The sequence below is a fragment of the Conger conger genome, chromosome 3, assembly GCF_963514075.1.
Source record: "Conger conger chromosome 3, fConCon1.1, whole genome shotgun sequence".
In the NCBI taxonomy this organism is placed as follows: domain Eukaryota; kingdom Metazoa; phylum Chordata; class Actinopteri; order Anguilliformes; family Congridae; genus Conger; species Conger conger.
Window position 1 is genome coordinate 10,392,250 of NC_083762.1, and position 12,195 is coordinate 10,404,444.

At 48.6% G+C, this 12,195-nt stretch overlaps 1 protein-coding gene across 1 annotated transcript in view; it reads right to left on the bottom strand.

The window, feature by feature from the left end:
* Nucleotides 1-12,195, bottom strand: part of med12 (mediator complex subunit 12) — a 34,537-nt gene that overhangs the window by 12,109 nt on the left and 10,233 nt on the right. The window contains exons 13-27 of the mRNA XM_061235101.1: nucleotides 10,953-11,182; nucleotides 10,798-10,857; nucleotides 10,380-10,520; nucleotides 9,625-9,769; nucleotides 8,713-8,831; nucleotides 8,373-8,516; nucleotides 7,990-8,153; nucleotides 6,981-7,112; nucleotides 6,443-6,670; nucleotides 5,831-5,975; nucleotides 5,176-5,296; nucleotides 3,819-3,929; nucleotides 3,601-3,714; nucleotides 3,002-3,141; nucleotides 1,518-1,697 (exon numbers count right to left, since the gene is read on the bottom strand). Coding sequence (XP_061091085.1) covers nucleotides 1,518-1,697; nucleotides 3,002-3,141; nucleotides 3,601-3,714; nucleotides 3,819-3,929; nucleotides 5,176-5,296; nucleotides 5,831-5,975; nucleotides 6,443-6,670; nucleotides 6,981-7,112; nucleotides 7,990-8,153; nucleotides 8,373-8,516; nucleotides 8,713-8,831; nucleotides 9,625-9,769; nucleotides 10,380-10,520; nucleotides 10,798-10,857; nucleotides 10,953-11,182 — 2,174 coding nt within the window. The remainder of the gene's footprint in view (nucleotides 1-1,517; nucleotides 1,698-3,001; nucleotides 3,142-3,600; nucleotides 3,715-3,818; nucleotides 3,930-5,175; nucleotides 5,297-5,830; nucleotides 5,976-6,442; nucleotides 6,671-6,980; nucleotides 7,113-7,989; nucleotides 8,154-8,372; nucleotides 8,517-8,712; nucleotides 8,832-9,624; nucleotides 9,770-10,379; nucleotides 10,521-10,797; nucleotides 10,858-10,952; nucleotides 11,183-12,195) is intronic.

Below are 12,195 nucleotides of genomic sequence, written 5' to 3' on the forward strand. Positions count from 1 at the left end.
CACACACACACACACACACACACACACACACACACACACACACACACACACACACACACACACACACACACACACACACACACACACACACACACACACTTATTAAGGCCGTCCATAAGCAGTCAGTCTTCAAAGCAAAGGGCCCATTAGTCCGGCCACACCCAGCCTCCCCATGGCCCCTAAAGCTTAGCTAAAATGCTGAAAGCAATTAGCCGGATGATTCAAATTCCCACAATGCAAAGCTTCCAATCGCGGGTGGCCATTTTCTTTTTCTTTTTTGGTGCAGCAGTTTTTCGCCGTCTTTGGAGCTTGCCGGCGTCCCGTTCTTCGTAACGAGTCCTCGGAAGAACATACGAAACGTGAGGCGGCATAATTACCCGGTGCGGGACATAAAACACCCCCCCCCCCCGACTCGGCCCACACTCGCTGGCACGGGCCCGCCCCAGCTGTGCGGGGTGCTTAGTGGAAGCAGATGCCTCCGCAGCCTGAACATGAGCGATTGTCCCTGGAAGTCTTAAGCACCCGGCACGGGCTGAGACGACGGGGAGGAGGGGTTCAGCGGGAGTTCAGGAGTGGGATAAATCCCGGGCCTGATGGGATACCATGTGTTGGTGCTCCCGCTCGGCTGACGGATTACTGGGAGTTGTCGATGATTTAGCTGCGTCTTCACTTGAGGGCATAAACCCGGACGGTTCCACACCATGCTATCGCGCGCTCTGCGCGGCCCCATCCGTCTCCCCGTGAAGGGGTTTTTGTTGGGAACATTTGGCCGCCTTGAGGCGATGTAAAATAAAGTCAGACCGTCTAAACTAAGGCTGGCCTTGATTGACCCTTTCCCAAAGCAGGGTATGTTTGACGTTTGAAGTACTTGCTCGCCAAATGTGCATGACAGAAGACTGAATGAGGCCTGGGGCCGGTATGATTACACCTGGCACCGCAGTGATACAGCATTCTTGATGTTTGTTCCTGGTACAGCATTCCTGGTGTATGTTTCCATTCTAGTACTCTGGTGTTTGCTACTGGTTGTTATAGTACTGCTGGTCAACAGTTCTGACACGGCATTCTCAGTGTAGGGTGCTGGTACATTATTCCTTGTTTGTGTTACTGGTGTACGTCATAGAATTCCTGGCGTATATTTATATTACGGTATTACTGGCATAGGTTGCTGATACATGATTTCTGATGCATGTTCCTGTTCCAGTACTCAGGTGTACGTTACTAATATAGTACTCTTGTTAAATGGTACTGGTACAGTATTCCTGGTGTATGTAACTGGTACAGTATTCCTGGTGTATGTAACTGGTACAGTATTTCTGGTGTGTGTTACCGGTACAGTATTCCAGGTGTGCGTTACCGGTACAGTATTCCTGGTGTGTGTTACCGGTGCAGTATTCCTGGTGTGTGTTACCGGTACAGTATTCCTTGGGGTGTGTTATCGGTACAGTATTCCTGGTGTGTGTTACCGGTACAGTATTCCTGGTGTACAGACAGTAGGCACAGCGGTGCGCGGGGCTGACCTGCAGGATGCGTTTGATCCGCTGTCTCTGGGGGTTGTCTCCCTCCTCGCTGTCCAGCTGGCGGTGGGGGTAACAGATGAGCTGCAGCAGGCGCTGGGCCTGGATGTTGACCAGCACCGGGTCCTGCAGGGCACTGCTGTCCTCCGAGAGTGACTTCAGACACCGCTCGCCCACCCACTCCTGAGAGAGAGAGAGAGGTCAAGGGTCAATGACACTGAGCACAAACACTCTAGACAAGAGCTCACAAGCCTGACTACACCATCCACTGAGCTGAAGTCTACGCCATATGCACACACTCCTGAAACAATCAAATTAGAGTGAATGAGCTGAATGAGACAATTTAGGCTTCGATTACAGCCGTAGCTCAGGGTGGCTATTTTTTATGCTAATTGCAAAGCTTAAAGACAAGATAATTACTCCCGTTTCTCAAAAGGTCCTCCCCTGAATGACTGCACAGTCTGTGAGACCAGAGAACAGTTTCCAATTTCAGCAATAGAAACAGAGAGCTCCATTTCTAGCTCTGGGAAACTACATAAAAATCCCCCCAAATTTATGGGAAAACCAGATGTTTGAGAATGAAGTCAGGGGTTGGGATACCCCACTTTAGCACAATAAAGAAGGCCCTATTTTAAGAGTAGAAAGACATGGTTGTGGGGGTTTTATTTTCAGCAAAGGAGCCAATTCCAGCCCAGCTCAGCTCTGATGTGTAGAACAGCCTATATCGCAGGGCAAGGCCAAAAGACTGAAATAACACCAACTCATGGAGGTAACTTCAGGTGACGGAGTGAAACCGCTGTTTTACTCAAAAGTCTAGAAGGAAGAAGTTATTTTAAAAGTTTTCTTAAAAGGGACGGGGAACCCACATTACAACATCGTTTGCCAGCTTACATCTTGTGCTGTCAGGGTTCGGGTTATGACACAAAGCAGGACATGTGGCTAGGTCTTGGTTAGTTCTTGTATAGGAGGCACAAACAAGTGGGCCATTCAGGGTGAAATCTTCCCTCTGAACCCAATGCCCAAGTGCACTTATGGGGATGCTACAGTCTTTCCGATATTATATGGAACCACGGTTCCAATTCACTGCGATCGTGAACGAGAGCATGGAAAAAAAGCAATGGTGAAGAAATGATAATGAAAGTTCAGCCAGTTGTATGTGTAACAGGCCCAGCTAATAGCCTCCAAGGCAGCTGATTAGCTACATAAGCTGTAGGCGTCATTACCCTCCCAAGACCCTTTCTATAAAGACAACTCTGTTGTTCTCTGACCTTCCAGGTTAAACAAAGGCCAAAAGCTTGTTGCTGCGAGTGAGAAATGAACTAATCTTCCCGGCTAAATAAAAGTGCGTGTGTGATGCACATTTTTAACCCTTTAAGGTGTGAGATCACACCAAAAAAGTCAGAAACACCGACTTCGAATTAAAAACAACATTCCAGAGAAGCTACTGCGCAGAGGGTTAACCTTCCCCCGTGCCGGGTCTGTCTCACCTGCTGGCAGATGCTCTTCAGCACGTACTTGGCGTACACGTCTAAGCTGGCCGTTTCTATGGAGACGGTGCGCCGGTCCTCAGCGATGTCCTCCAGGCCGGCGGGGTGAGAGAAGCCCGAGCCCTTCAGCTCCGCGTCTCCTGTGGAGGAAGAGGAGGGTCGAAGGGGAGACCGTCAAACGCGCTCCAGTCAGGCCAACGGCACAAGCACACACATTGGAGAGTATTTAAAAGATCCACATACATACATTTTATGTAGGCACATAGGTATAATAGGGTAAGTTTTCTAGGTTTCCATTGTACAAGATTTGGATGACTCAGTATGAATGAGTGAACAGTGTTTTCTGTGTCAGCCTCAAAATGAAATAATTTGAACTAGGAGTCATCACTACAAATCGCGAAAAAATGTGTGTGCAATAGTGCAATTTCCTGCATTGCTCACTCGACTGCCAACAGTGAAACGTGAATCGGAAAAAAGGTGATTTTCTTCAATAAATAAGCAACATAATAAAATTTTGTTTAGCGGAGGCAAAAAATAACACATCTGAACACGGCCTTCCACAGAAATGTCACACTCAGTCAGAAGATGATGCTGCTTACCCAGCATGAAGACGGCCTTTAGGACAGCAAAGACCGCTCCGACGACGATGCTATTCTGCGAGGCTGCCAGCAGATGGCGATCGCACGACGACCGGATCCCAACGGAAGCTTTATCTGCAGGAAGATTTTCATGAAGGTGAGCGCGCGGTCTAGCTTGCTAGTGTTGTTGCGGTTAAACACGGGGGCACCGGCTGCCAGAACAGTGTGGACCGCAGTACCTGACTTGGTCCCGTCCTGGGGGCAGGGGTTGCGCTGGGGGGTCTTGAATAGGTGCAGTAGGATCCGGCAGGTGAGTCTGGCCCCAGGTTCAGAGTCCTGTTCACTGCAGGCTGAGAGAGGCACACACGTGCTGTAAGGCAGTGACTCTTACAGAAGCATAGACGGGCCCAAGAACACAGCACAACTGAGGCCAGTCCTTACAGAAGCACAGACCAGCACAACACAGCACAACTGAGGCGAGTTTGAAACTTCCGATCATGGCCGAGTGTGTTCAAGTCCTGGAGAAGAGGGAAGGTTCTAGACTTCCCGTCAGAAGCCAGTAAGTTCAGGACAGGAGGAGCGGAAAAGTTGTCATGTTACTCTAAACCTGACCAGACTATTTCTGCCCAGCTACTTGAACGGGTCAGTAAGTTCATCCGTTCCAGTATGTAAGTACAAAAAAGAAAGACAGCTTGGTGTCTGTAAGGAAAATAGAGGTTACGTTGGCCCTGTTGTGGAACCTGGCAGCTCGGTACTTGACTCACAAACGAGGTGACAGTTTCATAGAAAAGCTGTGAAATGGCGTTATCTGCGCGGAATTTGTCAGGTAGCTCGCCGAGCCCTCTCCCGTGGGTCTGGAGGCGTGCGTGGGGGGGGGCCGTGTTCTCGGCAGCTGTCCGCACATCACTGGAAGGCCTCTCTGAACGGGGCCGTTGTGCTGCCCCGGCGCCGAGGGAAACGGGCCCTGGCCACGGCACAAAGCTCAGGTGGGCGGGTCGGCCGCCAGGGAGCGAGATCAAACGGCAGGTCTGTTTGCCCCTCTCTCCAGACAGACCCTGATGCGTGGTGAATGTGTACCCTTCTCCTCACACCAAAACAAAAATAACAGGCTTCCGCGCCTCAGGCTCATTTAGACACGCCGCGTGCCAGGCGTACGTAAATCAAACTCGCTGCTCCGGGCTTAAAAAGCACAACCTGCGCGTAGCCGAATTCTATCTTTAGGGTGAGACGAAATAATCATGAGTGGAAAAACAGGAGTACAAGCGAAATAGCCCTCTGCTGTAAACAACTGGACAAGAGCTAAACATTATTATTTTTTCTTTTTTTAAAGAACTTGGCTGCTGAAAGGCCAGGGTAAACGCATTAAAGAGACATGACCTACACTCATAGGGCACCAAAAGACACACAGTAATGCTTAGGAAGGCATTTTGGAAATATTGCCTCCCACAGCACAGGCAATTCAGGAAAACACTCAAACAGCTCATATTTGACTCAATTTCCTGCCACTACAGTTCGTGCCCCTATGACCCCGATTCAACCGACTCTGTAATTTCCTCTGAAATTGACAGAACCGGGCGCAGGCGGCAGTGGACTAACCGGCGTTGAGGAGAGACGGGATGGCCACGCAGCGGACCAGGTCCTCCAGGAGGAGACACTGTCGTGCGATGAGGATGGCGACGAAGGTGGCCAGGGAGTCGTGGAAGGACAGGTCGCTCACCTAGAGAGAGGGAGGGGGAGAGGGAGAGATGACAAATGTTCCTTCAAACAGACAACACCAATTTCAAAGCACGGGTGGAAAATGGCTGCCGTACGTTTGCGCCAATGCGCAACTAAGCCAGTAAAAGTCTGTAAAACTGTTAAGACTCATCTTTGGTTTTGAGTTCTGAACTATGTACGAGAACCTATTTCTGCACCTGTTTTCATACAGGGTAGGTTGACTGAGGACACATGCTCTTTCACAGCACTGTCAACGCCCCGCCAAGCAGCCCAATCTATTATTATTAACCTTTATTTATACAGGGTAAGCTGGCCCGGATTCAAACGTGTGGGATTTTCGTTGTGAGGCGACAGTGCTATCCACTGTCCTGTAATGTCCTTCCTTAGCTCTGAGTTCTGAGTTGTGTTCTAGAGACCGAAGCTAATCACAACTGTAATGGATATCTTTGGTGTTTAAGGTGTGAGGCGTGTTCCTTAAGCTGGTGCGTATGGTAACGGTGAGGCGTGTCCTCGGTCTTTGGGCGGGCAGACTCACGTCCACGTTGCAGAGCAGGTCGTTGAAGCCGCAGTTGCCGTTGTTGGACGAGCAGCAGAGGGCCTTGAGGACGCCGAGCCACTCGGCGCTGAGGGAGCGGCAGTACGCCGTCAGCTCGGCGCACAGGATCCCGATGTCGTTCACCCTGCCGGCCCACAAACAGGGTTAAGTTCTCTCAACGCACGGACACACACCGAGAGGCAGACACGCCAGAGAGAAACCTCTTCACCAAGCCTCAGCAGCATTACGCCTCAACTCCCAGACTGGCTTGTGCTTGTAGAAACATGATGCTGTCAGCCTGCCCTTTTCGTCCCAAAAAAATTACCAAAATGACTGATTACAAATAGGATTCATCTGCATTTAACCATAACAGTTTATCACCAAAATGGTGCATTTACCATAATGTAACATAAAGGGGATGTAATGTAACACAATTTAATAGGAATGTAATGTAATGCAATTTAATAGGAATGTAATGTAATGGGAATGTAATGTAATGGTAATGTAATGTAATGGGAATGTAATGTAATGTAAAGGGAATGTAATGTAAAGGGAATGTAATGTAATGGGAATGTAATGTAATGGGAATGTAATGTAATGGGAAATGCCAACCTCTCGGGGTCGCGGTGGTCCACACACACGTCCATCAGCACGTTGCACACAAAGCTGTAGCGGTTGGCCGGGCTGTCGTTGAGGATCTTCCCGACCATGGAGTGGTTGAAGTTCTGCGCCGAGGGGTTGGTGATGGTGTCCATCATGAACACGGGGTCCCAGAGCATGTTGGAGTCGGATGGGTCGATGTTGCAGTAGATCGAGTTCTTCACCTTGGAGCAAAACTCACTGCCACAAAGAATACAACATGTCACATGCATAGGACTGACTCAACACAACTTCCTTGTTAAAGCTAAAATTTAAAAAATGCATTTAAAATGAGCTGTTGTAACGGTCCACATTCATTTTTACGAATTATTATTTTACTTAGCCGGGTAGGTCAACTGTACCTACTTACAGTGACAATCTTGGGAAGCAAAGTAGGTGGCCAAATTAACTTTTGCCAAATTAACTTTGCCTACTAACCAGCAAGTGCGCTGATTCGGACTCAGCGTAGGATAGGGGGTCAACACAGCAGATGTTTGGAGAAGCATTTTACCTGAAGATCTCCCCGAATTTGCTCTTGAGGTGGCTGCAGGAGGTGTACAAGTCATACAGGTAGGCCAGGATGCAGCGCTCAGCAGAGGAGCAGTCTGCTGGATTCACCCCCGATTTCACCACGATGCGCAGCCTGAGAGAGGGACAGCCCAGTCACACGCCTTTACTCAACACCGTCACTGAACACAGTAACCTCCGATCAACACTGTTACTGAACACAATAACCTTCACTCAACACCATCACTCAACCCTAACCTTCACTCAACACCATCACTGAACACAGTAACCTCCAATGAACACTGTTACTGAACACAATAACCTTCACTCAACATCACTGAACACTATCCTCCAATGAACACTGTTACTGAACACAATAACCTTCACTCAACAACATGGCTCAACACTGTAACCTCCAATGAACACTGTTACTGAACACAATAACCTTCACTCAACACTGTAACCTCCAATCAACACTGTTACTGAACACAATAACCTTCACGCAACACCACCACTGAACACTAACCTCCAATGAACACTGTTACTGAACACAATAACCTTCACTCAACACTGTAACCTCCAATCAACACTGTTACTGAACACAATAACCTTCACGCAACACCACCACTGAACACTAACCTCCAATGAACACTGTTACTGAACACAATAACCTTCACTCAACACTGTAACCTCCAATCAACACTGTTAGTGAACACATTAACCATCACTCAACACTGTTACTGGACAGAGTAACCTTTACTCAACACTGTTACTACACACAGTAACATGTAATGAACCCAGTCACAGTAACCTCTACTGAACACTGTAGATTCAATCACCAGTGATGAAGACAGTGAGCTAGTCATTACTCAAGACTGTGGATTCACTTATCAACACTAAACACAGTAGGCTAGCGTTATGCACATCAGCACTTGATACACGTGTACATTACACACTGAACAGTGATGATCAGGGCATGTGTGCGTTGCGTTCGGCAGGAGAGTGAAGCATACCCATCGAAGACCTGCGCCGTCTGGTCGGGGTTGAGGATGAGGCAGGAGTGGTACCTCCTCAACACAGCCACGATACACAGGCACAGCCCCGTGGTGTAGCTGCCCACCAAGCTGGAGGACTTCAAAAGCAACTCCGCTTCCACCAGGCTTAGCTCGTTCAACAGCTGCAGAGGAAGGCACGCACACGCACACAGATATGAGCATACACAAGAAACATCGACAAACAGCAGGGAGAGCGTACACACACTCCCACACAGAAGAATCGGTCTTTAATTCAAACACTGGAAACAGGCGAAGGATTAAAGGAACATGAGCAGGAGCCAGTATAGCCTACTGCACAGTCAGAGCACACTTGTAATGTAATGCCAAGTAATGCCCTGCACCTGAATGGCGAAGTCAATGAGGCCACTGATGTTGAGAGAGTACTCCATGAGGTCAAAGATGAACTGGATGTGTTGAACCAGGGGCAGGTGGTAGGACATCCCTAAGGCAAAGCTGGTGATTTGTTCCAGAACGTTCCTGGACACCTGTTCGGAATAACCCACAGAGTAACCGTTCAGACTGAATCACAGTGAGTAAACAACGTTTTTTGCGGAATGATATATTGATGTGCAATAATATAGTCAGTGGAAACAATATTTGGCAAAGACCACTTAGTTTGTGTGTGTGTGTGTGTGTGTGTGTGTGTGTGTGTGTGTGTGCACATGCATCGAGGTATCTGACCTGAGAGGTGACCTGGTGCTGGTCAAAGTGAGAGAGGTGCTGGAATTTGGAGAAGATGTCTTCGGCAGTAGGAAAGGCCTCCGGTTTACTCCTCTTCCTCTTCTGACCTTCCTCTCCCCCTGACAGACAGAAGCACAGGAGTGAGTCATTCCTGCACACATGCACTGAGAGGACGGCTCCCTGCACCGCACATCTTCACCTTCACCGTTCAACATCACTTCTGCCGCTGTTAAAAACGGATGCTTTCAAAAGTTTAACCATTCTGAAAATGACTAGGGGCATGGACTCATGATATGAGGCCCTGGAATAAGACCTTTCATCAGCCTCCAGCCTGTGTTTCTGTCCGACCTCTCTCATCTGCCGCAGCGGCAATGCATGACCTCCAGCTTCCGCCATAGTACATTGAAAACCTCCTTAATTTCTCTCTCAGTGCCTACTGAGTACCAGAGAATAAGTCCTCCCCCATTGCAAAGCATTACTCTTCTTCTTCAGCGTTATAGGCGGCTGACCAACAATAAGGTGCAACAGCCGTTATTTGGATAAGACTGATACAAATGTACGTAGATGAAATAATCTTGGTAAAGAACATTAACAGTTATAATAGGGGGGGCGACATGGCTCAGGCAGTAAGAGCAGTCGTCTGGCAGTCGGAGGGTTGCCGGTTCGATCCCGCCCGGGCTGTGTCGAAGCGTCCCTCAGCAAGACACCTAACCCCCAAATGCTCCTGACAAGCTGGTCGGTGCCTTGGACGGCAGCCAATCGCCGTCGGTGTGCGAGTGTGTGTATGAACGGGTGAATGAGAAGCATCGATTGTACAGCGTTTTGGATAAAGGCGCTATATAAATGCCAACCATATATAATCTCATGCCCGTGTCAGAGTGCGCGATGAGACGGCCCCGAGGCGTCTCTCACCCGTCTCTGCGGTGCTCTTGCGGTTCAGCACTTTCAGGATGTCTTTGGTGATTCTCTTGATGGTGTGCCGAGCCTCGTCCCGCTGCTTCCCCACGCCGTACAGGACCACCAGCCGCTGGTTACACTCGTGACTGGCACTCTCCTCCTGGGGACGAGAGTGTGTTACCACTACACTGACCCCTGCTGGCCCGGCAGACTCACTGCACTACAGCCATGTTAGCGATTGTACACCATAGGCACAGGGATGTTACAGTGACAGAGCAGACCATAGCCACAAGTCACAGTGACATAGTACACCAGCAATCATCAAATCTGGACCTTGAATCCAAATCCAGCCCTGGTATAGTTTTCTTTCTCCCAGGTAATTAGCCGAACAATTAGTGCTACTGATTGGCCAGACGATCTTCATACCTGACTCCCAAGTAAAGGGAGGGTGGAAAACTAGCAATTCTCTGACCGTGATTTGATGATCCCTCTAGTACACTATAGCCACATAGTATAGCAACATAAGCTATAGCCACATACTACAGCTATGTTACTTCGACATAGTACATTATAGCCTCGCTCTGCTGCTACATTCTACACTATAACCACACAATACACCCGTGATACAGCCATACAATACACTAAAGCCACATGCTAACACCAAGTTAGAGTGACACAGTACGCAGTAGCCACATACTGCACTTAACATCCACAGTAACAATGGCAGACTGAGGCCACCACAACTTTGAGCCAATCCAAATCGGGCTCACCTGGGGGATGGGGAAGTGTGTGGCATACTGGATGTGACGGGGGTGTTCGTACACCAGCGGGTAGCCCGAGTCCAGGCTCTTTTCCTTCACCCCGCTTTTCCCGTCCTGGTCTGGGGCCGGCTTCTCCGGAGAGGAGAACATCTGCAGGATTGGGAAGGGAGAGAATTCATTAACATTTGCTTTGAGTTAACACGTCCCAATTAGTAGAAGTGCTCTAAAAATGTTTTTAACACACTTCAATTTTCAAAAGCAAATGGTCCTAAAATGGGAGTGCTGTAAAGCCTTGACTCAATAACGATTACAAACCCCCTCTGGCCAATTTTCACGGGAGCAATAATGGCTTTTGCCAGTTTGACGAGGCGAGAAACTAATGTTCGGTATTTACTGAACTTAATAGAGAGGCATAACATTCCTTTACCTCATCAAAATTAGCGCTCGAATTGTGATCGATTTCCATTGACTCTGACAGACCAGTGTCCTGTAGGGGAGAGAGGAAGAAAGAAAATTACACCGAAATCGACCCGAATCGAAAAGAAACTCCGACAGTAAGTACGAGCTGAACGCGTCGCGCACCTCCATCTTGACGCCGCTCCCCCCCTCCTGGTCCTTGCGCTCCGATTCGTCGGCCGGCTCGTCGCTGGGGGAGCGGGGGCGGGGCAGGTGGGCGTCGGACGCCAGGTCGCCGCGGGAGATGAGCGTGCACATGTAGATGTTGTGCGAGAACACGTCGTGCCGGATCAGCTCGCAGAAGAGCAGCACCAGGTTGGAGAATTCCACGCGCTCGCTCTCGTTCCCCGGCTCGGCTGCAGACAGAGGTCAACGGTCACACCGCAAGCCTCATGATACTACTCCTTTCCCCTTCAAATTAACCCAACGGTCACACTGTAAGCCTCATGATACTACTCCTTTCCCCTTCAAATTAACCCAACGGTCACACTGCAAGCTGCAAAATACTACTCCTTTCCCCTTCAAATTAACCCAACGGTCACACTGCAAGCCTCATGATACTACTCCTTTCCCCTTCAAATTAACCCAACGGTCACACTGCAAGCTGCAAAATACTACCCCTTTCCCCTTCAAATTAACCCAACGGTCACACTGCAAGCCTCATGATACTACTCCTTTCCCCTTCAAATTAACCCAACGGTCACACTGCAAGCCTCATGATACTACTCCTTTCCCCTTCAAATAAACCCAACGGTCACACTGCAAGCTGCAAAATACTACTCCTTTCCCCTTCAAATTAACCGAGCGGTCACACACTGCAAGCCTTATAGTACTACTTTGCACTTCAAATAAAACCATAGAAATCCCCGTAGTACAACTCCTTTTACATCCATATTAAGCCAATAGTCACACACGCAGACGGCCTGTAGTTCGACTCCTACCCCCTCCAAATGAAGCCAATAGTCACACACGCAGACGGCCTGTAGTACAACTCCTACCCCCTCCAAATTAAGCCAAGTCACACACGCACGCACACCAAGCCCTGTATTTCCCCTCCAAATTAAGAAAGCCATCAGGCAGAACACAAGCAAAATGCAGAGAAAATTTAAATTCTGCTACACTGCTCAGAAACTTTTCACAAATCACAAATCAAAGCAATTACTTAGACAAAGCACGTTACACTGCCATAACAGAACAGGCAATGGGAACTGGCAATAAAACATTATGGTTATGATTATTATTATTGCATTGTTATAGCTACGGCTCTCGTTTTATATACTGAATACATTTTATAAATAAGGCATACAACCAGAACATGATTTCTACCATCATAAATATCTCATCAAAATGTCAATGTCAGCTTTCTTAA